Below are 27,485 nucleotides of genomic sequence, written 5' to 3' on the forward strand. Positions count from 1 at the left end.
TTTTTATTATTATTATTATAGACTCTTCCCAAAATCCTTGATAAGCTAGCACCGGCATTCACAATGAGCAGCTGCAGCTTCCTTGTGGAGAAATCTCGAGCCTCCACGGCGCGGGTGGTGGTGTGGAGAGAGATGGGCGTGTCCAGAAGCTACACCATGGAGAGCAGCTACTGTGGCTGTAACCAGGGCCCCTACCAGGTACGTGGCGCTGCAGGATACCCAGGCTTCTGTCCACTGTAGGACGGGAGCTCTCTGGCCCTGCTCCCTCACCTTGTGGAAGAGCTGGTTCAGTGATTGCCTTCACCGGCAGCACAATCTATGTTGATCCTGGAAGCCATTCGTGCGTGCCTGCTGATTTGGTTTGTCAATCATCTGCCCTTGCCAGCAAGTGGCAGGGAGCCTCCGTCAGACAGGCAGCCCCAGCTTTTATGGCGCCTCTGCCTGGCCCTGTTGTGTGCACGGAATGCTTTACAACAAGGAGACTCACCAGTCCCATGTGCATCATACAGGGTGTAGGTCGCTGCGTAGATACTGTCAGTGCATATGTGTTGTGTCTCTCTGTCTTCTGGGCTTGTTTCCGTCAGCAGCTCTCTGTATCCTGCTGTCACCGGGGCACACAGAAGTGTGTGCACGACGTGGGTCTCCCCGAGACGGGAGGCACTAGGACTCATGTTGTAGTGTCGAGGGAAAGGGCGCGTATAAATCACATCCTTCCTACAGCTCTGTGAACTGCACTAGCTGCTGGAGAGCTGCTACATCAGGTCTTCTCACTCCCCACTAGAGAAGCATAAATAAGGGATGTTGTGACAGCCCTGGGGTAATCGCCTCTTTTGAATTTGTTAGGCAAACTGACAGACCACTCCTCCCTGACTTCCGTTCAAACCCAGGAAAACCTGGGTTTCACCAGCGGTAAAGCTCATTTGTGGGGCTTTGATGCCTTCCCGGAACAGCCAGGAAATGCTTGCCATCAGCACAACCCCATACGTAGAAATCTGTTCCCTATCACAGGGAGCGCAATAAGTGACAGGTGACGAGCAGAATCTAACTTCCCACCTGGCCAAAGAGGTTTTTCCACACGAGGCTACCGAACCGCCCATTTTGACCCATTCATTCTGTTAGCCAGTGAGTCTGAATAGTTGCTTGAAAGAATCATTTTGTTACTGAATTAATCAACTCTTCGGCTTCATTCATCTTTACGTACATTAATGTCGATGCAGAATAAGGAGGATGAGGTCTTTGGAGGGGCATGGGCATCAAGAGACCTCACTCCACTTGCCAGCAGCCCTGCAAGCGACTTACCTCTACGAATCTTTAAGTTTCATACATCAAATGCAGGTAGTCATAAAGATTCCTCTCTTCCCGGCTACACGAGCTTTGTGTGAAGGCCAAAAGAGAATGCATGGGTGATTGACCTTGCAGGTTATATGATCAGAAATCTTTTCACTCTCTTGACAATCAACACCCATCGCATTGGAAAAAGTAAGCCTAGAATATTGAGACTCTAAGACCTTAAAGATATGGATTTGTGTCTCTCTAGCTCTACGCCTCTTGATGAAAGGGGCCGGTTACTTGTTTAAAAGACACCTCCCTGTAACTGTCACAGATTTATTGGATGGGTGGTGACTTTCGCTGACTTCGTTTCTCCAAATGGCAATTCAGGCTCACAGCTTCCAGTCACATCACTATTGACGCCATTCATGAAATCACCAGGAAATTCAAAGCCCTTTGCAGGTCTTGTCTGAGAACTACATAAATGATTCATAGGTTCAGGATCTCACCAAGTCTCCGTCTTCCATACACAGTGCCTGTTGGAAAGGACAAAGCATGAAAGAGGCTTGCCCAATGGGACAGCTTTCAGATAGGAGCTCAGCAGTTGCCGTGAGAAATTTCCCAGGTGGCCTTTGCATGGGGTCTCTGTCAGAAAGAATGGAGAAGGAAGCAGCCAGAGGAAGCCCTGTCAGTGCCAGACCTGGTTTTGCCTTCACAGTCCCATTCTGTATGTGAAAGTCCTCTCCGAATGGGTTTGTTTTCTCTTTCCCTTTGTTTTTCTGCCGTTCCAAACATTGCAGAGTCACTGAGCAGGACTACAGACAGTTTACCCAGAAGATACTGAGTAATTTTACATATGAGTGGGGAGGCCACCCCCCAGGAAGGAAGCCAGCCCAGAGCTGGCTGTTGTGGTGATTTTTGTTTGAGATATATAATGAAGTCTATGAGCTATAAAGCAGTAGAGAAATTTCCATCCTGAACATATTGCAAATGACTTTTGTACATTGAGAAGCTGAGTCCCAGTTGGTCCTGAGGTTATTACTCTAAGGTCATCTTTCCATTCTTTGTTTAGCATTACCGTTTATCCACAAGATGGAAGACACTTAAATACACCCACGAGGGGCATTCCTTCCTGCCTTCATAAGAATATAAATATTTTTGCAGTTTCTCTGGTTAATGCAGCTTTAAAGTAGTTCCAATCATTTCTCCCCCAGCACACTAAGGACCTGATTTGTTAGTATTGAAATGAAATATCATTTCTTACAGTGACATTTATGTTGGAACTGCCTTAAAGAACATAAGCTGTTACTTTCAAATAATTATTATTAATATGATATTTTCTCTTCTGTTTTCCAGTCTATAGTCGGATAATTAAAAAAACAACAACAACCCTGTTTTTATTTCTTTGGGATATAGTCTCTTCTGCTAGGTTATATACTTCGATCCATAATTTGTATTTAACGTGGAAGTCCTACCCACTGAGAGATTTACTTTAGCTATTAGGAACTGGCCCAAAGCGATTGAGACTTTTGAGGCGAAATAGCCAAAACGGAATGATATAGCCTTTGGGGGTTCATTTTTGAGAGGTGTCCAGTTTATGAGGACAGCTGCGTGCTTCACACTGAGCGCTCGTGACCTGGGGTCACATTCATATGTGTTTGCACATCCAAGGGCAGGTGACCGAGCCACGTGGGAGGGTAATGTGAGGTATTCCCACCCAAGAAGATGTCAGCATGCTCCCTGGCAATTTACTTGTGGGGCAGCAGAGTAGGTCTTAGAGGAAGGACAGAGAGGGTGATTCAGCTGAGGTCTCAAGAGTGACTCAACTGGTGTTTAAATTCCCCACCTGCAAACTGCCTCCCTTGTTTTCTGGATCCTGCAGCAACCCATCCTTCTACTGCCAACAGAGGGACCTTTCCACAACCCAAACCTAGTCAAGTCACAGAACTACTTACAATGCCTTCCTGATGCCTCGATGAATCCAACTCCTTATTGTGACTGCAAGGCCTTTTAGTGTCTCCTCGTTTTTTTGGTTTTCTACTCAATGCATAATTTAGTCTAAAGTAGGCATTAAAAATGTGTGATGACTGACGACTGGAAGAATAAATAAGGGAACAACTGAACGAATGGTGAGTGTCAGGCTGGCAGTTCGTTATTCTCACTGTCCCAGGATAACCAGAAGAGAAGTCACCAGGGCCCAAATGTGATCAGAAGCCGTTCTCACATGCAGATCTGAAGGGTCATTGTGATGGGTGGACAGGAACAGTGCATGGGAGAGAGAGGGAAACGCCTAAGAATGCAGTGCTGAGACCTTTCAGACTTGCCAGTATAGACATGATTTGAAAGCATCTAACGCATTCTTTTCCCAAGTAAGGTAATTCCGGTCAAGGTGTGGAATGTCACGTGGCCACATTTGAATAACAAGTGATGCTTATACAGGAAGACTTCTACCTGCACACCTGGGGGACGCTGCAGTGAACCTTCTAGATCCCTCTTCAGGGCCCAGGCACTTCTTCCCTTGTGTCCATCACCAGCAATTGTCTGTAGCTGATGGAAGCGGCTTTGACCAGAACTGTGGCTTGTGCATGCAAGCTGCCTGCGTGCAGTGGCTGGTCTCTGTGGGGGGTACAAAAGCGTGGCTCCCTAGTCTCAGTTGGGCAAACTCCAAAAGGCCATTCCAGCTCCAGAGCTCCCTAGACGATTGGCTGGGGGCTCTGTTGCAACTGCATTGCGATTCAACGTCCTTCTCTGCCCAGTTCTGCTTCCTTCGCCGCTCACAGGAGTTCCAGTGAGCGCTCCCCCAAAATCCTTTTGCAGCGCCAAGTATAGCAGTGTTTCCAAAAGGCCTAGATTAGATTAGAAAAACTTAAATGTTGGAACTAAGCACTTCAGCTATTTGAAGATGGCTTAATAGGGGTGAATTTCGTAGAAGAAATTAAATTATCTGAATTCAGCTTTGAAGGCTACCTGCGTTCTCTCCTTCACACTGTGCTCGCCTGACTTTAGGGAACGAGGCCCCTACAGAGAATTAGAGACTGCAGCGGGGTGTGGGACCTCCTGCACTGGTGCCCTGCTGTGGTCCAGAAGGGAGGCTGGGTGTGTGCTCCCAGGAGCTGCCATCACAAAGGACCACAAATGAGGTGGCTAAAAACGACACACGTTCATTCTCTCCTAGTGCTGGAGGCTGGCAGGTCTTGGCAGTGCTGTGTTCTCTCTAACGCTACAGGGGAGAATCTGGTTCACCCCTCTTGTAGCGTCTGGTAGTACAGGAAATCCTGCTGTTCCTCGGCTTACGGACGTATGGCTCTCTTCCTGTGTCATCACTTGGCTTTCCCACTGTGGGTCTCTGCTTCTTTGTGTCCCTCCCCTTATAAGGACACCAGCCACATTGGATTAGGAGCGCCCCTAATCTAGTATGACGTCATCTTAACTAACTACAGCCGCAGCGACTGACCCTGTTTCCAAATAAGGTACATTCTAAGGGACTGGGAAGGTTGTGAATTTGGGGGAGATATTGTGCAATCTAGTGCCGGGAGCCAGGCAAGAAGATATAGAACATATAGGCCCAAGAACCAAAAACAGGGTTTTTGTTTGTTTGTTTGTTTTTTTCATCTCTCCATGCTGTGAAGCCCCAAACATATTATAACAGGTCTTGTTTTCTCTCCATCTCATGATCATGAAAATGAGAGGTTTTCAGTTTTTTTTAGAACATCGGTGCTTTTAGGTCATTGACTTCCTATTTTAAAAATGGTCTAATAGCCCAGTGACGGTTAAAAGATGTTTTTGTTTGTTTGTTTTTTTCATCTCTCCATGCTGTGAAGCCCCAAACATATTATAACAGGTCTTGTTTTCTCTCCATCTCATGATCATGAAAATGAGAGGGTTGCGTTTTTTTTTTTTAGAACATCTGTGCTTTTAGGTCATTGACTTCCTATTTTAAAAATGGTCTAATAGCCCAGTGACGGTTAAAAGATGTTTTTGTTTGTTTGTTTGTTTGTTTCTAGCTCCTGGGGTACCTCAAGGTCATGATTGCCTGGAGAACAAAAGAGTCTAAGAACACCCCCCAAAAGTTTAAGATCTCATGCCTTTGTTTATTGAATCCAAGCTCTCCAGGGGGCCCTTCTCAGCTTTTTAGTTTCTGCTCCTGAATCAGCTCTAGAAGTGCTTGGCTTGCCTTTGTGAAAATCCAACAGAGTCTGTAAACTGCTGGCTATTTCTGAAGAACAATGATTCCTGTCATTAAGAATGGACTGGAGTTACTTCAGCCTAAATCTTCTGTGAATACGTTAGGACGCTAATCTTTGCAGGACGCTTCCTTGCACAGGTGGTTGTTTAGACAGAGAGCAGCAGGGTCACGTTCGCCTGGGATTTGTTAGAATTGCACCATCTTGGGCCCCACCGACTGCCCCAGGATCTGCATTTTAACAAGATCCCAAGCACCGATTTAGATCAGCCTTGGTCAGCAGGGAGGTGAGAAAGGATTAGGGGACAAGAAAGGAAAGTTGGGGCACTCTCACTTCTCTGTTAGGGCAAAGACGTTGCTCCCAGAAATTCTGTGTGCTAATAGGAGATGTTATTTGGAAATGTGACTTGAAAGTTGATCGTAGTCCCGAATAGGAAGACATTTTGTTGATCCGTGCCAGCATTTTGTTGTTTTCTTCCCACACCCATATTCTCTAACAACCTTCCTCTCTCCAGAGCTTAGAAAAGAGGACACTTTTCCAAACACCTGTTTTGCCATCGAAATGCCACGTCATTCCTTTGTAGATTTTAGCATGAGCCACTATTTGAACTGTTCAGGTCAATTCCCTTTCCTTTCCCATTGACTGTGATTCAACAGGTGATGCTTTGCTGTTCTTTTGTATTTTTCAGTTTCTTTGTATATGACCTCAAAGCACACTTTGAGCCGTTTATTACTGCACTGCAGGCTTAATGAGGCATTGAAATATTTCCCTCAATTCTTAGTCCTGAATTCCAGAATGTCTGTCAGCCTTATGATAGAATATTAAAAGGAATTAAATAAAAACCAAGAGGCAGACATGCTAATAAGGTTGCCAGCAGGGGCCTTTCCTGGGATAACTAAAGCTCTGGGAGCTGTGAATTTTTAATGCCCATCAAGAACATGGTTCCTTGTATCAAAAGGAAGGACAGAATCTGGCACTTGGGATAATCCAATGAGCCTCAAATGACCTCTGATTCTTTAAAAATAATTTGGCTTCTAAGGACCAAGGAGAAGAGATGGCTTATCTCTTAAATCTTATTCTCCCCATGTGATCACTGTAAATGCAATAAGCCAGATACCCTCAAGGAACAGATAGAAACCAAAGAAAGGATTGATTTAATCCTGGGTTTTCATTACCTTGCAGCATAGGGAAAAGCACGGGCCAAACCGGAGATGCCTTTCTTTGCTTCTTGGTGTGTGACTGACTGAGTTTGGTAGTGTAGCATCTCTTTACAAATGTGCTGAGAAAGGCAGAGACCAGATTATGAAAGAGTTATCCACAAGATGTTCTCATTCTATGAAATGGAGTGGACCCCAGACAACAGTACCCTCCCTCACCATGAAGAGCAGGCGATGATTCTATTTGTCCAGCCAATTTTTAACCAACTGTTTAATTTATATATTGTGTAAAATTTTTTAATTAAACTTTAGCTAAGATGCAATATTATATTAGTTTCAGGTGTACACTATAGTTACTCAATGTTTATAGACCTAAAGAAGTGGTCACCATGATAAGTCCAGCCACCATCTGACACTGTGCCACATTATCACAATATTATTGACTATATTCCCTCTGCTGTACGCTACATCCCCGTGACTTGTTTGTCTTATACCTGGAAATTTGAACCTCTTATTGCTGTACCCTCCTTTCAATTTTTCAATTACAGTTGATGTTCAGTATTATTTTATATTAATTTCAGATGGGCAGCATGAAGGTTAGACATTTATATAAGAAATTATCCCCTGACTAGTCTAATACCCACGTGGCACTATACAGTGATTACCATATTATTGACTATATTCTCTATGCTTTACTTTACATCCCTGTGACTATTTTGTAACTATCAATTTTTCTTCTTAATCTCTTCACCTTTTTCACCCTGCCCCCCAAAACCTCTCCCATCTATTGCCCCGATAAATCTAGTACCCATCTGACACCATACATAGTTATTACAATAGTATTGACTATATTCCTTATGCTATGCCCTACATCCCCATGACTACTTTGTAACAACATATTTATACTTCTTAATCCCTTCCCCTTTTTCATCTCCCCAAACCCCCCATCTTGCCACCATCAAAATATTATCTGTACCTAGGACTTGGCTTCTGTTTTGTTTGTTTATTTTGTTCTTTAGATTCCACATGTAAGTAAAATCACATTGCATCTGTCTTTCTCTGTCTGACACTCCACTCAGCACAGTACCTTCCAGGTCCATTTATCCTGCTGCAGACGGCAAGAGCCCATTCCCTTCCCTGGCCAAGCAATATTCCACTGTATATATGTATTACCTCCTGTTTATCCATTCATCCATCGATGGACACCCAGGCTGCCTCCACATCTTAGCCGTTGTAAACAATGCTGCAATGAACGTATGGATGCAAATGTTCCCTCAAAGTAGTGTTTTGGGTTTCTTCAGATAAATACCTAGAAGTAGGATTACTGGATCCTTTTTTGTGTCTTGTTATAGCCTTTGTTTTAAACTCCATTTTGTCTGGTATAAGTAATTCTACACCAGCCTTTTAAAATTATTATTATTATTATTATTATTATTATTTTTTATTTCATGAAATATCTATTTCCATCCCTTTATTTTCAGTCTGTTTGTGTCTTTTGATCTGACATGAGTCTCTTTTAGGCAGCATATATGAAGGTCTTGTTTTCTTATCTATTCAGCCACCCTATGTCTTTCGATTGGACTATTTATTCCATTGGGCCATTTAATCCATTTACAATGGAAGTAATTGTTGGTAGATATGTAGCTATTGCCATTTTATTATTCATATTTTTTGTCTTTTATTATTATTATTTTTTTAATATATCTTAAAGAAGTACCTCTAATATAATATTCCTTATAATACTGGTTTGGTGGTGATGAAGTCCTTTAGCTTTTCCTTGTCTGGGAAGTTTTTTATCTGTCCTTTGATTTTTAAATGATAGCCTTGTTGGGTAGAGTACTTTTGATTGTAGGTCCTTGCTTTTCATCACTTGGTATATTTTGTGGCATTCCTTTCTGGCTTGCAAAGCTTCTGTTGAGAAATCATCTGACAATCTTATGGGAGCTCCATTATAAGTTACTAGTTGCCTTTCTCTTGATGCATTTAGGATTCTCTTTTTGTCTTTAAACTTTGCTATTTTAAGTTTAATGTGTCTTGATGTGGGCCTGTTTGGGTTCATCTTGTTTGGGACTCTCTGCACTTCCTGGGCTTATATGTCTATTTCTTTCACCATGTTAGAAAAATTTTTAGTTATTATTTCTTCAAATTGGTTCTCAATCTCTTGCTGTTTCTGGTACCCCCACAATGTGAATGTTGTTATGCTTGATGTTGTCTCAGAGGTCTCTTAAACCATCCTCATTTATTGGGATTCTTTTTTCTTTTTGCTGTTCCAATTGGGTGTTTTCTGCTGCGTTGTCTCCCAACACACTCATTCGATCCTCTGCTTCGTCTAGTCTGCTGGTGATTCCTTCTCGTGCATTCTTCATTTCAGTTATCGTATTTTTCACTTCAGACTTGTTCTTTTTTTATGTCTTTTCTGTCCTTTTTTAAATATTTACTATCTCTTTATTGAAGTTCTCACTAAGTTCTTAGCGCATCCTTATGACCCTTGTTTTAAACTCTGTGTCTGGTAGGTTGTTTGCCGCCTTCATTTAGTTCTTTTTCTGGAGTTTTCTCCTGTTCTTTCATGTAGAGTATATTTCTTTGTTTCCTCATTTTGCATGCCTCTCTGTGTTTTTTTCTAGGAGTTAGGTAGATCGGCTATGTCTCCCAGTCTTGACCAGATGGCCTTATGTAGTCGGTACCCTGTGGGACCCTGGTGCAGTCTCCCTGCTCACCTGCACCAGTTGCTCCAGGAATGTCCCCTGTGTAGGTTGTGTGTGCCCTCATGTTATAGTTGACTCTTGACTGCTATTGATACATCAGTGGCTGGGGTTGACCCTCAGGCTGACTGGCTGTGAAGTTTGGCCACATCCACAGCTTATGGGGTGCTCTCTAGGGGCTTACCTCACTGAGTGGGGTTTGCCCCAGTGGGCTCTGGTGTCTCTTCAGAATACTCTCTGTGTGTGCCACTTGTGGGGCTAATTGGGTGGTGCTCTATTGTGGTCTGAAGCAAATCTCCACGAATGTTGGTTCTGGGGCCTCTTGGGTGGGGCTCTGGTGCAGGCCCATGTCACCCATTGCCTGTGACCAGCCAGGGACTACCTGGTAGGAGCTACAGAGTGATCCATGGTTGTTCTGCCTTTGCTAAACTAAGGCACAAGGCACATGGCAGAGGCCTCACTGCCAACCAAGGACAGGTACAACCAGTACCAGGCCTGTGGTACCTCCACAAAAAGCCAGGGCACCCCAAGGCCTCCTGCTACCTACCAGCTTCCTTAAGGTTCAGCCACTGATAAAGCCTTGTGGGGTACACAGGTTGGGTGAGGCAGGGTCTCAGGGAATCACTAGGGAAGAGTTGTGTTCACCAGGTTCATGTAGATTCTGGTTTGGTGCCAGTGCTGAGCCTGGAACTACTCAGCAAAAGTCTCAGAGCACACTGAGGCCAGTCCCTGCCTGCCTGGGGCCTGCAGACCCTGATGGTTTTCCAAGAAAGTGCAGTGTGGGCAGGGCTGACTGCTTGCAGAGAAGGTGCCTCCGATGTTGAGTAGGGTGGGGTCCCAGCAAAGCTCACCATACCAATTTAGATTTAGATTTGGCTGTGTTGGGGAGGGCTCAACACAGGAAAGATGGCTGCACAGGAACAGGATCCCACACAGGGAAAATGGCAACTGTCCCTCCGGTCCTTGCTTTGAAGCCGCACAACTCAATCTCTCCCCCTGCATCTCTGACGCCCCCTGGGTCAGTGACCATCTGCTGGAGCCGAAGGTGAGTGCCTAGAAGCACGTGAGTCTGTGTATGGGCCCTTTAAGAGGACCTCTGGGTTTTCTGCAGGCTTCTGTCCCACCCTGATGGGTGAAATCCCCACTCTTTCTCACAGCTAAGTGTTGTGGAGGCTCCTCTTCTTAGCACTGGTACGCTGGGGGAGCCTGGTGTGGGGTTGGGGTCCCTAGCTTCTCCAGGGGCTACCTCCATAGCCAAGATATCCTTCCCGATTCTTAGCTATCACATGTAAGTGTGGGACCACCTGTTGACCATCTCTGCCCCTCCTACCAGTCTCAACATGGGTTCTTCTTTATATACTTAGTTATAAAACTTCTGTTCAGCTAGACTTCAGATGGCTCTCCAGGTTGATTGTTCTATAATTTAGTTGCAATTTGAATGTCTTCATGGAAGGAGGCAGCCACAGTGTTTATCTACCCCCCTATCTTGGATCTCTTCTCCCTCCAGGCAAATTTTTAATATTCTCTACCATGTCCTCACTCCAATGAAGCAGCCAGCCTCAAAGATTTCTATTTTAAAAACTAAGCAGTAATTCTCTTTATGTGCCTGTGTTCCCTGAATGTAAATGAGAAGAGCACATTTTAGAATCCTTTGAACTCTGTTGTTAGAAGGTAGGCTTTAGATATTTTTATGTAAATTTATAATTTTTATTAATGAGTTAATACATTTATTAGGGATCTGCTTTGTATAAGCTGAAGTTTGTGGCTGGGGATATGTAGAGAAAATTAAAAATACTTAGCAAAGTCCAGGTATGTGGTCAATTCATCTTCATTCATTCTTTCATTCATTCATCATTCAGTAAACATGTTTTAAAAATCTAGACGACATGTTAGGTGCCAAGAATATGACAGAGAATGGAATTGACAGCTTTCTAGTCTCCCAAGGTTCATAGCTCAGCCAGAAAAGTGATTAAGTAAGCAATAACAGCAGAGAGTCGTATGAAAACAACTGGGTGCTAAAAGGGAACACAGATGGAGATAATTTAGGCCTTCACTAAATGTTGGTTGAGTTGAATATTAATTATCCACATGTTATTATTTTGTGTGTGTGTGAAATTGGGAGAGGTAACTTACCTGGTAAAGCAGAAGATAATTATTTCAATGCCGGGTAGGGGTAGGGAGTTCTTGAAATTCCTTTCATCCTAGTTTCCTTTTATGCTACTTCTGTGACTTTCGTATTTCAAATCTCACCATGGAATTCCACTCTGTGGTGTGTGCTGTGCTGAATATGAGTGCACTGGGGCACTCCTGTACATTATCCTGTTCCTTATTCCAGCATGCACTCCTTAGGAAGACACTGAAATGTACCATAGGTGTTTTCATGGGGCTTATAGTTAACTACACCTCCCTGAAGGCCAACATAGAATTGGAAAGATAAAAAAAATATTTCAAAATTCCTCTTTGACTGATAACAATTAATGAAATGTAAATAAAGGTAATCTTGATTATTTTATGAAATGAATTTTTGACTATACCCTTCCGCGTATCCCTGAAATCAACAAAAATCGCAGAAATATACCTTCCCTTTTGGCATAGTGGTTTATAATTCTCAAAACACTTTCATAAACTTTGTTATGAGAAGTTTATGGGAGAAGCCATAAAAACAGGGTGCGAGGCTGGTTCGTCTGGTTATATATTAGCAGTAATGAAGGAAGTCCTCCCAGGAATGCAACTGGTCAACCCCAAGGGGTAGAACTGTGGGGGTCCAAGCAGAATTAATGGTATTTAAGGCAAAGCTTGCCACAGGGGTTCAGGAGCTGACATTGTTACCAAGGGGATCTGAGGTGATAACTAAGATACGTGCTATATAATTCCTGAGAAAATCTTCTAATATTTCTCATTATAAAAGTTATAGCACAGATTAATAATATTCAACAAAAATATAACTTTGGATCCTTAAGTTCTTCTTCTAGAAATTTCATTCCAGAAGGTGCACAGAATACATGTACAAGGATGTCACTGCTTGTGAATGGTGAAAAAGTGGCAACAACCTTAATTCCCATCAGTAGGGGAACAGTGAAATGAATTGTCCATTTGAACAATGGATCATTCAGAAAAAAGAACCTATTGGCCTTTTAGCATTTCTATACACTAGTTCCATCATTTATTGAGTATATGTTGGGTAAATTACTATTTTTTTTTTAAACTTTACTGTAGTCATCAGAAACATGGGAATAATGATTGTGTCTTCCTCAGCATATTTGTATATAAAGCATTTAGTATAGTGTCTGGCACAAAATAGCAGCAACTGACCTTCCCTTGTCATTTCCCTTAATTATTGCTATACTCAGCTTACTGATACGCAAACCAAGATGGAGACAACTGAAGTGGCATTCCAAGTGCTTGACAACTTGTCAGTGGTGGGATTAGAATAGAACTTAAGCTCTGTTCTAATGAGAATTAGACCACTCTAAATCCTGAGTTCCTCAATTACACCACGTTGCCTCATGTCAATGAGATTTTCAGGCTGTTGCCAAGCTGGGACAAGCAGTTACTGTGTTACATGGCAAAATCTGTGTATAAAAAGAGCTTAGTAAAATGGAATCCTGGGCAAAATATCAAAAGTGGAACTTAATACGGGTAATTGGGACGTCCTGCATTTGGTTAAAACAAAAAGAAATTACTCAGGTACAAGAAGGTTTATAAAACATATTTAGAGATTTTACTTACTGGTAATGTAATGTAATTAAAATGTGAACTATGGCTGTTAAAAATGTGAATGTGAGACTATATTACATTAAAATTATCATAGTGCTTAGAATGAGAAAGCTGGTATTTCTGCTTTCTCCAACTCAGTCTAATTGAGCTGAGAAAAATGGGTTCCATTTAGTACTATGACTCGATTTTCAGGCACTTAAAGGAGATTTGTAGTAGAAGCAAGCAATGGTCAGGTGAAAAGAGCCTTTTGAGCCATCCTAAGGAAGTTGGAGTTTATCTTCAAAGATAACAGTTGTCCATCAATATGATTTAAGGAGACAATAAGGAGAGAAGTAATGGGATCACATCTTTCTTTTAACAGCTGTGATAGGGCTGGGGTCAGCGAAACCAGTTGGAAGGCCACTATAATAGTTATAGCTGGAAGGAGGGCAGAGGCTTTGGAAGCAAACAAGAGAGACAGTTCAAGAGATATTCAGGAAAAGGAATAGACTTGAGCTGATGCTGGGCTGGATGAGGTAGTGGGTGAGGGACGAAGAAGTGGGAAAAGCCTGGGATGAGTCCCAGCTTTCTGGACCGGATGCAAGAGAGGAAATGTAGGAAGGGTGTGGGGAGAGAGGGTCTTCCTAGGCATCAGGCAGTGACATCGGTAGGGAAACTACTTCCCTGGATGTGAAGGAAGACTTTGCCTTGGTCAATTCTATAGCCACTTCCCTCGGTGAAATTCTTCATTCTGTGATCAGACCATTAATAGAAGGAACGTGAAATTGCTGTGTTAACCTTGTGAGGGACTTTCTAACGATACACTCATTACCGTTTCAAGACAACTGACCTTATCCTCTTTGCAGCCTAATTTAAATTATAATGCGTGTTCTTCTATGCACTACAAAATTCTTCTCATTGGTTTCCTTATTGCTACTAACTTCCTAATGCAAGTCTGGACATTTGGTATTATTTTGAAAGAAGACAGAGGCTCTGGGTCAAACTTAACTTTCTCTCTCTCTCATTCAATATACTATACTATAGTAATATAATATAATGTTACATTATATAATTATATAATTGTGTACACACACACACACACGCACACACACACACATATACATGCACACACACGTATAAAATGTTTTTTTCCCCTAACCATATTATAGAAAAGTATTTCCCGGAAGAAAACAAAACACGAAAAGCAGTATGACCCATAAATGTGTGGGCCTATGTCTACTATTGCTTTTATAATTTTGATTTTTCTTTCTAGATTATAATCATATGCACATTTTTTACAGACCTCTCATTAGTCCGTTCCATATATTTGGGGATTTTTCATGTTTTTAATAAGAATTTTCCACATTTCTCTGAAGACTTCATGCTTCTAACCATTGCATTTCCCCCAACATTACATTTATTACACTGCAATTTACTTAAAATTGTTAGAAAATTGGCTTTCACAACTCTAAGTAGAATTTACTTAACATTGATAAAATTTAGGTGGCTTCAAAAATTTTTGCTCTTGTATGCAACCTTAGGAAGAATATCTTCTTTATAAACTTTTCCCCACTCATTACCAATATTTTTAATTACTATGTTAGCATTCCAGAGAGGAATTTCTTCATCAAAGCATTAAAAAAAAATTATGGAACTTGATATTGGAAAAGTATTATTCACCCAATTAAAAACTGGCTTGACCCTTGCTCATGGTCGGTTTGAGAAGTGATATTTCCACTTGCGGTTTTTAGTTTAACCATATATATAGTACATTTAAGCTGAATTTTGGAATGGGCAACTCAGCATAGAAGGAAGGCAGAATAGAAATGGAATGGCCGCTTTTATTTTAAATATTTTTCTCAAATTCTGGCATGTCTTAATTTTGATAGGATTCTTTTTACTTCCCCCCCTCCCTCCCCAGATAAGGTAATGGCAAGATCTGGTGGCACCATTTCTTGTAAGTTTTCTCATTCAGGTATATTGTCATAGAGAACAATTCATGGATTTGTTTGTCAATTTATTAATTTTTTTTTAGCTTTTGTGAAATGATGTCCTAAAAGAGGCCATTGAAACAACCATCAGTTTGACTTCCAAATTGGATCATTTTACCATTCATTTGAAATCTCATTTACTACAGAAAATCATTGCCAGGTACCATAACACATCAATTTCTGTGTCCTGACACTCCTCAGGCACTCCTCAGTCACCCGTGAATGGGTTGAGAACAGCTGTTCATGATCAACCCCAAAATATAGCCTGGAACTGAAATCTTCCTCTCCCGCAAATCTCCCTGATACAGATACTTCGTCACTGGCTCAACATTGGCATAGAGATAAGACCATTTGTAGTCTCCATCATGAAACATTAAAAGGATTTCCAAGGAAGGTAGTGAAATGGAAACCAGCAGACTTCTTTTCTTCATCAAGGACACGGGATATGACTTTTAACTTGTGCTATGAGGTTCTCATGCTGTAATTATGGATAGACTTGTGTGTTGGCATGAGACATTGAAAGAATTACTGAAGACGAGATGATCCCTAGCAGACATTTGGGGCCAGATAATTCCTTGTTGATGGGGCTTCCTAGGCATTGTAGCATCTTTAGCAGCGTGCCTGGCCTGTACCCACTAAATGCCAGGAATACCTCCCTAGCTGTGACAACCAAAAATGTATCCGGACATTGCCAGCTGTCCCCCTGTGGGTCAAACCATCCATTATTGAGAAACATTGTTTCCTATGGATGTTTAGTTTCCCAGGTCCCCTTTTTGAGTCTCGGTTTCTTTATCTGAGTTTAGCTCTAGGCAACCCCTGAATTCCTTTTTGTTATGGTAGATTATATTTCTCATTGCAGAATTTCACGTAAATGGGATCATAAAATACGTGCTCCTGTTTCTCCTTCTTTTGCTCAGTATGATGTTTTTGAGATTCTTCGTCTTGTGTGACATCGATTGAATGTCACAATTGAATGCTAAACCAACCTTGCATTCCTGGGATAAACCATATTTGTCCAAGATTTACTTTCTTTTTATATCCTTTTCTAGAGTAATTTTGCAAATATTTGTTAAAGATGTGTGCATCTGTGTTTTTGAGGTATACTTGTTTTTAATTTTATTTTTTGTATTGTCTTTGCACACATGGCAATGTTGGTCTCATAAAATGTGGTAGAAAATGTTAATCATTCTTCTATTCCATTAAATAGCTTGGAGAATATTGGTATTATTCATTCATCAAATATCTGCTACAATTCACCAGTGAAATCGTCTAGGCCTGGGATTTTCTTGTTGGGAATGTTTTTTATCATGACATAAGGCTTTCATCACTCTCCAGCATCTTCAAAAAAAACCCTTATACACACATACACACACACATACACACACACACACATATAATTTTATTATAATATTGAAATTTATAATCTGGGGGCAGGTATGTAATATGGTATGTTCATTACCAGAAGTATAACAAGGCAAAATCTAATTATTAAAATTCAACCATATATTGGAACATACTTCTGTGCAAAGTACTGTAGAGTATTTCACTTCGTGCATGCATGCCCATTTATTTACCTGATTTCTCCACTTTTTTACTCATGCTCATTTTCTTTTTTTTTTTTTTAATTTTATTTTATTAAATTTATTAGGGTGACAATTGTTAGTAAAATTACATAGATTTCAGGTGTACAATTCTGTATTACATCATCTATAAATCCCATTGTGTGTTCATCACCCAGAGTCAGTTCTCCTTCCATCACCATATATTCGATCTCCCTTACCCTCATCTCCCACCCCCCACCCCCCACCCCCCTTACCCTCTGGCAACCACTAAACTATTGTCTGTGTCTATAAGTTTCTGTTTCTCATTTGTTTGTCTTTAAAGCCACTCTGTTCAGTCATTTATGCCTAACCCAGTGACAATGACATTGTGGACGTCAAGTTCATTGATTACTTCCACGTTGCTAACCCTGGTGACAAGTTCTCAGTCCCTGTATCACTTGACCCATCAGCAGCATTTTATTAAATTGATCACTCTGTCCTTGGTATGCTTCCTTCAGTTGGTTTCCAGGACAGCACCCTCTTGGGTTGCCCTTACCTCTTTGGTTGCTACTTTCTGATGTCTTTTGCTAGTTCTGCTTCCTGTCCCTGGACTCTTAATGTTGCAATGACTCAAGGCTCTGTTCTTGGTTATCTTTAATCCCTGAGTAATCTTAATCAGTCTCATGACTTATGTACCATTTCTGATCATTGTGTAGTCATGTCTTGAGCTCAAACCGTCTAACTCCAGAGTCTGATAAACATCTCAAACTCATCATATTCTGCAATCGGTTCTCCAAAACCTGATCCGTAACCCCATAGATTAATCGTAATTGATGTCAATTCCATTTTTCTGGGTGGTCAGTCCAAAATACCTGGATTCAACTGTGACTCCTTTATCACTTATATTTGATCAAAATACGCCATGCACCTAAAACAATAATTGGCACATAGTGGATACTCAATTAATTCACATTGAATGAGTGATTTAGATGGGCTGTTGCCACGTTTCAAAACAAGATGAAGCTATCTGTTATGTGTCTGTGTGTCTGTCCATCCATCCAACCATCCATCACTCACTTGTCTATATCTATATGTATAGTTATAGCTACCATTTTCCACCTGTTTTTGTTTGTTTGTTTGTTTTATATATATATATGTCATTCACTATGTATTAGGCACAGGGTTAGGTACTGTGGGGAAAAAATAGAAAAATATGCTGTGATGTGTTGGAGCCACTCCTGTCATCTTGCTAGAAATGATCACTAAAGATTCAGGAGTTTTACAAGCTTTTTTTTAAATGAGTGGTAGCTTGAAATTGGCCATGGTGAGAGCATTTGCATAATAGAAATGAGAACATGTCACAAATCAGGGATTTTCTCATTGTCCCCAATCCCAGAACTAGTTTTCTAGTATCATTGGAAGTATAGACTTATCTCCTGCGGTCAAGCAATTAAACTCCTAAGCATATAATTCCTAAATATAGTCTGTTATAGTCTTCAACATGATACTTAAACTGTCTTCTTGCGGTATTTGCGTTTTCTGGAAACAAGTGAAAAATACCCTAGTGAGGACAGAGAGGCTAATTTATTGAGAGTTTGCTGCAGCAAAGGAATCAGCCACCATCACTTGTATTGACCAGGGAGTCAGAGACCGTCAGGTAGCTGGAAAGCTTTGTAGTGAGCAAAGAGGAAGGCTTCAGGTTGGAGGTTGTTGGTGGGGGGAAGTGGATAGATAGAAGTGGGGCAACTTATTGTCCAGTTGTATATTCAGTCTCTCAGGCGTCTGTTTGCATCATTCCTGTGCTTGTCAGAACTTGACCAATGCAGAGAAGGCTAGAATTCCAGATCTTCACTTCTCAGGATTCATTACTATGGTCAACTGTATTATGAGATCTTTTTGGCCTTTTCGTTGTTGTAGCATCATGATGACAGTCTAATGAGAGAGCACCTATGCAGGAGAAGCCTTTAAAACTCTGGATAGAATGCAATGGACCATTGTTATTACCATTGTGACAAAAACAACAATCAATAGTTCCTGTAAGATGTTTGGAGCCAAGAACCCCAATCGCCAAGAACACAAAGCCCAGAGGCTATCGGGTGGGGGAGGGGTCAGCCTTGTAGATCTAAGTAGCCTTCACGCAAAGTACAGCCTGTTCTACCTGGCCTGTTGCTCCCAAGTACAAAAAAATATTAGCGATGACACAAATGTTATTGCAGCCGGCTCACAAGAAATGTAGAGTCGAGTGATTATACATCACTATTCATATCAACGAGTGAGATCTCCATTCCATCTATGGCAGAGGTAGTATCCTTAATGACTTCTGCCAGAGTTCGCAATGAAGTTGGTTTTTTGTTTTGTTTTTGTTTTACAGTTTTACTTCTATGTGTGTGCCTCCCCCTGTTTGGAACAATGCTCTGATTGTTCTCATAAACAATAGTTCAATTTAAAACGTGGCAGCACCTATCCTAAGAATATTATTTTGAGATGACTTATTTAGGCATGTCGGTGGTATTTAAATATAAAAAATCAACTTGGGTTTTGTTGCTCGTTAGACGGTCAAGGTATTATGGCCCATTGTTGAATGTCAATGTAAGGATGAATTTGGTATTAACTAGAACTATACAAGTGGGGAGGATGGCCTTGAGAATGTAGTGAGCTTCTTGTTATTAAATGCTTTCAAGCAGCAGTTAGCCATTGGCAGGATATCTTTGGGATAGTGTGTAATCTGCTAGCTTTGAATGGGAGGTTAAAATAGATTAACTTTAATGTCTCTTTCAATGCTAAGAGTCTATGACTCAGAATGATTCTTGAGAGCTGCTGATTAATGACTAACTGTGGTAAGAAAAAGAACATGACTTATTTTAGAGTAATCATATAAAGGAAATAGAGATTGGCTTACCATTGAAGTGACTGTTTGCTTAGTTTCTGAGCCAGAGTTATAAAGGGAAATTTACTAGCCTTACGTTGTTTCATCTGCCATACAGAGTATTTTATCGTAATACGTTCTTCCCTTAATAATTTGGTATATTTTCTCTTTAAAGACTATGTGAATCATGTAACTGAAGATATTTCCCTTTTTATTTTAGTTGGCATAAAACCCAGGGGCAAACTTTCATTTTAAAAATTTTAACTGTCTAGGTTCAGATTGCTTCTGTTAATATATTTATGCTTTTTCATTTTTATTTTTTTCCATCCTGGTCTTCGGCTCCTATTCTAAATGACATTGTCTTGGCTCTTTATTTTTACATTTGGAATTTACTTACACTGTGTATTCTTCTAAGTACATCAAATCCTTTGTGAAATGAGATGGAAAACGGATGAATGTGGGGATAAGGGGATGGATGGTAAATTGGTGTTCCTTTTGGTAAGTGCCGGGAGACAGTGCTGCCATCTTGTTCCATGGTGATCTAGGAAGCTATCAATCTGTTGCCATTGCCAACAACTTCCTCCATTATTCAACACCCAAGTATCTTTTTACCCCAAATAGGGTCCCATTTTGATCTCGTCTCTAACCCAATCCTCATTCTGAATAATAGTGATAAACAATGGAATCTCATTGGTTTATAGCAACTTGGTGGATAGTGGTCTAGGAATCATTTTGCATATTGTTATGAGGGTTCTGTGGATATTTCATATAAAGTCACAGGTTGGTAATTTTACTAACAATTGTCACCCCAATAAATTTAATAAAATAAAATAAAAAAAAAAAGAATAAATTGAACAGAAGTATTAAAAAAAAGAAAGAAAGAAAGAAAGAAAGAAAGTAAAACTTGTAAAAATGCCAGCTGTATTACACAGAAGCTATTTAAAATGGCTACACTTTGGCTCCCAAAATGGTGGTGCCCTAGATCTATCATCTTTGTTATAATAGATTTAACTTTGAGTTATTTCTACAATTGTAAAAAGTGATTGCTTTTCCTTAATTATCAGTGTTCTGAGCATGCCTAGAATGTTGTGTTCCGTTCTGGGGCACAACCTTGGGGAAGGATACCAAAACACTGAAAAGGGTTCAAAGGAAGTTAGACTGGTGAGGGGTCCTGGGTCACTGCCAGAACTGTGAATGGCTTAACCTGGAGAAGTGATTCCTCTAAATTGATATGGTTACTTCTTTCAAATATTTGACTTGAATTTGTCCACTGTCCATTAAATTTTGTACGTGAACAAAATCTTCCAGAAATACAAATGCACTCATATATGTGGCATATGAGGTGTGACAGTGAAGTTTGCGAACTTGTTGCAATGATGTTGCTAACTTTTTTTGGTATCAGAGGGATTATTCATTATGAATTTGTACCAACTGGACAAACAGTTACCAAGTTTACTACTTGGAATTGCAGAAAAGGCTGCGTGAAAAAGTTAGATGACCTGAACTTTTTACCAACAATTCATGGCTCTTGCATCACGACAATGCACCAGCTCACACGCCACTGTCTGTGAGGGAGATTTTAGCCAGTAAACAAATAACTGTATTGGAACACCCTCCCTACTCACCTGATCTGGCTCCCAGTGACTTCTTTCTTTACCTGAAGATAAAGAAAATATTAAAAGGAAGACATTTTGATGACATTCAGGACATCAACAGTAATACAATGACAGCTCTGATGGCCATTCCAGAAAAAGAGCTCCAAAATTACTTTGAAGGGTGGACTAGGCGCTGGCGTCGGTGTATAGCTTCCCAAGGGGAGTACTTGGAAGGTGACTATAGTGATATTCAGTGATGAGGGATGGAGCACTTTTTCTAGGATGAGTTCGCGAACTTAATTGTCCTACCTTGTATGTTCATTGGGCTAAAAATGTACTTCATGAAATGCCCAAAACATTTGAAACTACCTTGTGGAAGATGAGAATGATGTGGTTTTCTGCTTACTGCCATGTGACACCCTATCTGTCAAGACGTCTCTGTACACATCTCCTAGTCTGCATTCGGGAGAAAGGCATCCCCGGGCTGTGCTGCGGTGGATTTCATCTGTCACTCACTCTGATTTTTGTTTTCCTGCTGAAGGCACCTTAGATGGATAGATCGGGAGAGATGAGATTTCTGCAGCTGGGAAGTGGTTCCTAGGAGAGGGCGCTGAATCACAGGGTACGGAGCAGATTTCTCCTAATCTTGCCTTTACCCTCAAAGCAACTCCTGAACCCACTGTGATCATTACACGTATCATAACGAGAAAATGTAAGAGAGCCACACATTGGGCTCACTTGCTCTTCCGGTGGCATCGTCCCAAGGAATTTTATGTCTGAAACATTCCGGACAGGCCTTTGTAGGCCAGGGAGAGCTGCTGCTAATTTGATTTAAATGCATTCCCTGTAAGTTCTGACATTCTCCAAGGATTCAGAGCCAGCTTGACTTCATTTGTAATTTCTGCAGACTTCTCCTTTTTGTGAAACGTCACTAGGTATTAAAATGCCCTAGGATTTGTGGTCACTGAAGCTTGTCCTTCCCATCCACTTATTTACGTTATCCTTCAGAGAGACCCCATGGAGCAAACAGCCTGGCAGGGAGGCCCATTGTCAAAGGAAATGGTGGGGATCACATGGGGTCTTCTCACAGATAGTCATCTGGATGAAGAAGGGGTTACTTTGATTTGATTAAGAATAAGCATATTTCCCCATAGACAGCCAGCACTCAGCTATGGGCTGCCACATCCTTAAGCCAGGTATTATGATACCTGGGCAATACATTATTTGAGTTTGTTTTTCTTTTAGTATGTTAACCTTTTCAATTATGCATTGCTTATGCTATTATAATACAATTCGTTTGCATTTCTTGAAATTTGCATTTCTTGAATGAGAATTGAAGGCTTGAAAACATGAACTGCGTGGGACAAAAATGTGTCTGTAAACCGAAGCATCAGTCATGCTTTAGTTGAGTGTCAGTGGGTAGTGAATTCAATGAATGATTAAGTACATTTCTTTGTTGGGAAGAAACATGATTAAGGTTCTTTCTGTCTATGGAAGGATAGACAAATTTCCTCCTGGCTAATTAGAAAGAAGGCGTGAATGGTGTGCTCTGGGAACAAAGGGAAAGATAGGGAGGCATTTGAAGCAGAATCATCAGTAATAACATATTTCACTTAATAGCAGTTATGATTTTCCAAAGCCCTCTCCATTCACCAGATCATTTTATTGTGAGGTGATTTGACCACATTATCGTTATTTCCCATTCAATAGATAAAGAAATGGAGATGCAGGATAAATAAAGCACTTCAAGTCGCACAGCTGGTTAACAAATGGATTCAAGCCATGACCCAGGCCTCTTGACTTAGCCACACACTCTTTCGACTAGACCTCCATGCAATTTAAGCCACCAGCAGCTAACTGCAGTGTGATTCTTTCCTTCCTCCCTTCCTCACTCCCTCCTATATTCCCTCCCTCCCATCTTTCCTTCCTTCCTTCTACCATGACATTAGTAGACATTGCTAATCTCTTTGAGAGCATAAATCTTAGGACTTACAAAACCTTTCCGTGCCTCCGTTCTCATTCTGTACGACAGCATGGCTACTTAGCACGGGCTTCAAATTCTAAATATATACGTTCGGCTTTAAATACCCAATTCCCAAACCCACACTTAATAGCAGTAGCCCTGAGCTCTACATTCTTAATTCATCACATGAGGTGTGGTGGGAGTAGGGCCGCTATAAAAACAACTACTTCATAGAACCATTCTGAGGATTGAATTTGATTGTTATGTGACGTGCTTAGTACAGCTCCCAGCACACTGTGAGATGTAAGTTCTCAATGAATGGTAGGCGTTGCTGTCGTGGTGTGGTTATACTCAGCAAGAAGCAGTGGACTTGAATTTTTAAAAAAAAATCCATCCTCATTTCAAAGAATGTGCATGGAGTGACAGGATATACAGCAATGACTTAAGATCAAACCCAGGTATTGTGTCAGTTGGTTTAGGTCCCTTTCTGGCTGAATCCTAGTCAATGTTAATACCTTTCTTGCATTTGAAAAATTTGTAATGGGTTGGAAAATGCACAGCTGGAGGGGAGCACGTGAATATCTAGTTACCGCGATGTTTGTGGAGTAGTAATTAGAAGGAGGTCGCCTCTGTTATCAAGAAGATGGGAAATTATTTACTGATCAGGCCTTGACTGACGTGATGCCTTGAGACTTTGAACATGAGAATGCTAAAGTTAAATGTATCAGGAGGAAAAAGAAGGTAAACACATTAGTAGGAAAAAGAAGTAAGATCCTGAGGGGGACGAGACTTTCGTCATGGTTTGTGTCTCTTGGTGTCAACATCAAAAGTATTCCATCGAAGTGGGATTCTACAATCTCTGCTCCGGCAGCAGCAGACCCGTGGGGGCCCTGTTCACAACAGTGACACATCTTAAATCAGGCCTCTCACCCCGGCTGCTGACGCATTGTTGGGTGTGGACCGGCCTTGTAATTGACTATGAAGCCTCATGCCAAATGGTTCAACTGCAGTTCAGTAAAAATCAATGACAGGATGGAAGCCACAAAGGTCAACATCCATTTGGAATGTGTGGCAATTTCTGGCATGGCTCAACTAGAAGCGTGCGTTTCAGCTTCTTCTCAGATCTGGAAGGTCCCTGTACCCCTCAGTGTTCAATCCTCCCTGGCATCTGTTTCTCCACATTGCTTTGTAGGTTTTCATGACGATTTCCTTCCAAATGCTGGTTTCCTCAGTTACAGTATAAACCCTCCCCTTTAGAAGACCTAATATCTGATGTATGTTTTAACATCCCTCTTTATATATTAATTGTTTTGTTGAAGACACAGTTGGAAGCTGACTTAGAAATAGACATATCAGATCTGCTTAAGGTTTTTCTCAAAATTGTCATCCCCTCACCACTCCCTCCCCACTTCCAGAATCTGTGCACTTGGCTTAAGGCTTAGTGTACTATTACAGTGATGTGTGTTTCCCCTCTCCCTGAGCCCCCGACTTTCTCATACCCATCCACTTTCCTCCCACGATGGGCATTCTGCCTAAGAATGGGACCAAACTGGCACATGACCTATGAGAAATGGAATCGTTTTCAGAGGGAGGCATTGAATCGAGTCTTTCAGAAGGGGAGCCTGACCTCTTCCCTCTCTTCCCACCCTCTCCATCTGGAAGCAAAGAGAAACAGAGAGATTTGGAAGTTGCCAAAGTTTAATTACTTCTACTGAAAGTGCCAAGAAAATGTGAAAGCATAACCTTTAGTGGAAGGAACCCAGAGGGCCCTGTGCACATCTGAAGCCATCTGCCATTTGTTGTTTACTCTTTTCTTCTTTAGCCCCCGACTAGCGTATTTCCACTTTTCCCTTCTGAGAAGAAGGAGGACAGATTGTCCCTCGGAGACTTGGGTGTTTCGGGTTCCGCCACTGGAGGCAGAACTGCTGAGCTGTCCTCAAATACTTCTACACTGAGGTCCATACAACCCGAAACTTCAGCCATTAGCTCCATGGCAACTGTCTACCCGTGCAACTTGTATTAAAAGTATAGCCACTCCATTGGGCTCTAGCTCAGCAGATCTTAAAATAGGTGATTTTGAATTTTCACGTGTGGGGTGTGGGGTACAACAAAAAACTTAACAAACAAGCAAAGAACAAAACGTAGAAAATTATACTATGAAAGTGTAGGCAATTAGATGACAGTTAACATTATCATTAAAAAACAAAAGGCTGATCAAGCTTGTGGATTCCTATGCTTTATTTATGTTCCCTTCCTCTCCCTATGGCATGTTCCTGTGTGTTTTATCTTTTAACAATATCTGTACTCTTGGGTTGGCGTCTCCCACCCCGAATGAAGAGGGAGCAGAATTATCTCTGACACTTGCTAGTAGGTGGGGCGGCTAGGTAATTGAACCCAATCATTAAAATCGTGTATAAATAATCAGTGAATTGCAATGATTGCTATTTTCTACCTTTCATATTAAGTAGTCAAAACTGGTGACATATAGATGATATGTTCGTTGCAAAGAACAAATTTGGAAGCTGAAGACAGTAAACAGCATTGCTTGAAAGAAATAAAACTACCATTCTTACAGCCTTTAGCAGCAAGCCTTCTCTTGCAAAGTCTTTTTCATTATAAATGGGACTTTGTAGGATTTCTGTCTTGTTGGTGACTCTTTTAAAGAGCCAAAGAGAATCCTATATCATTCTTTAAGTTTCCTGTGAAATCAGCATGATTTGCTTTTTTGATTTCTTATGTCTCTTTCTTATAAATCTTGGTGTTTGTGTGTGGATTTATTGCACAGATGTGAGCAGCAGCTAAAAATCATCCTTTGATAAAATGGAGCCCCTAAGCATTCACTTCTACACGGGGGAAAATCGTATGGAGGATGACGGCACGATGGGATTGCGAGCTAGTGGACTTTTCTACTTCAGTCCTTTTCTCTTTTCAAATGTTTGGTGTACGTGATCCTTACTTAACTCAGCCAGAATACGGGAATTGTGCTTAGAAGTTCAGACGTTGGTTTCGCTAGTCTAGTATTAGTCTCTAGTTGAAGGCCAGGTTTTAATTTTGCAGACTGCGTCAAAAAGTTCATATTGTACTGAACAGGGCTCAGAGTGTGTGTGTGTGTGTGTGTGTGTGTGTGTGTGTGTGTGTGTGTGAATGACACTTAACAATACTAGGTTTTCTGTGTGAATTAGTTTGGGTAAAGTCTTCATTAAAGACATAGAAATGGCCAAACTTACCTTCATCTAATTAAGACTCAGGGGAAGGGGTGTGAAGAAACTATTTATTACTGTCTGACATATATTAGCTGCCTAATAATTGCCGAATGACTCATATTTAAATAGCGTTTATCTGGTTTTGTCTTTAAATCTGATTGAGCATGAAGTGGTTGTAAAATGGTGTTTTGAGATAAAGGTCAGAAGCAGCCCTTGACTGTTGGTCTCTCATCAACTTGCAATGAGCATGTTTTGTATTTTTTTAATTAACACATTTTTTTTGAGCCCTTTAGGTTTACAAAAAGAAAAAAACTGAGCAGCACAGAGAGTCCCCAAGCATTCTCTCACCTTCCCCTTGAGTTTCTTTCATGATTGACATCGTACATGACAAATGTGATGCGTTTGTAAAATCCAGTGAGCCAATGCTGATGCAATATCGTTAACTGGAGTCCATCCTTTCCATTAGAGTTCATTCTCTATGTTGTATGTTCTGTGGGTTTGGACAAATGCCTGCGAATGTATGATGCAAGTATCACACAGAAGAGTTTCACTGCCCTGAAAACACTCTGTGCCTGTTCATGCCTCTCTCCCCTGGCAACCACCCATCTTTTCACTGTCTCCATAGTTTTGCCTTTTCCAGAATGTTATACAGTTGCAGTCATACAGTAGGTATTCTTTTCACGTTGGCTTTTTTCACTTAGACACATGCATTTAAGCTCTGTCCATGTCTTTTCATGGCTCGAGAGCTATTTTTGTTTTTTCCAGGACTGTGCCACTGTCTGGATGGAGCACATCTTATGTCCCTGTTCACCTACTAAAGGACATCTTGTTAGCTTCCAAGTTTGGGCAATTATGACTGAAGCTGCCGTACACACTGACGTGCGGTTTTTTTGTGTGGACATAAGTTTTTTACTATTTCGAGTAGATACCAAAGAGCGTCATTGCTGGGTTGTATGGTAGGAGTATGTTAGGTTCCTAGGAAGCTGCCAAACTCTCTTTCAGGGCTGTCCCATGTTGCATCCCCACCAACAGTGAGTGAGGGTTCCTGTTGTTTCTCATCCTTGTCAGCACTTGGTATTGTCAGTGGTTTGGATTTTAGCCATTTTTATGGGTGAAGAGTACTAGGTCATAGCTGATTGTTGTTTTAATTGCAGCTCCTTAATGACATAGGACATGGGGCCTCTTTTCCTATGCTTATTTGCCATTTGTATCTCTTCTTTGGTAAGGTGTCTGTTCAGACATTTTGCCCTTTTTGAAAATTGGACTGCTTGTTTTCTTAGTGTTGAGTTTTAAGATGTGTTTTGCTTTTGATTTCTGA

The 27,485-nt window shown here is 41.1% G+C and overlaps 1 protein-coding gene across 1 annotated transcript in view; it reads left to right on the forward strand.

The window, feature by feature from the left end:
- Nucleotides 1-27,485, forward strand: part of AGBL1 (AGBL carboxypeptidase 1) — a 583,728-nt gene that overhangs the window by 337,282 nt on the left and 218,961 nt on the right. The window contains exon 21 of the mRNA XM_019726713.2: nt 22-198. Within this exon, the coding sequence (XP_019582272.2) occupies nt 22-198 (177 nt within the window). The remainder of the gene's footprint in view (nt 1-21; nt 199-27,485) is intronic.

Source organism: Rhinolophus sinicus, linkage group LG13 (assembly GCF_036562045.2).
Source record: "Rhinolophus sinicus isolate RSC01 linkage group LG13, ASM3656204v1, whole genome shotgun sequence".
NCBI lineage: Eukaryota > Metazoa > Chordata > Mammalia > Chiroptera > Rhinolophidae > Rhinolophus > Rhinolophus sinicus.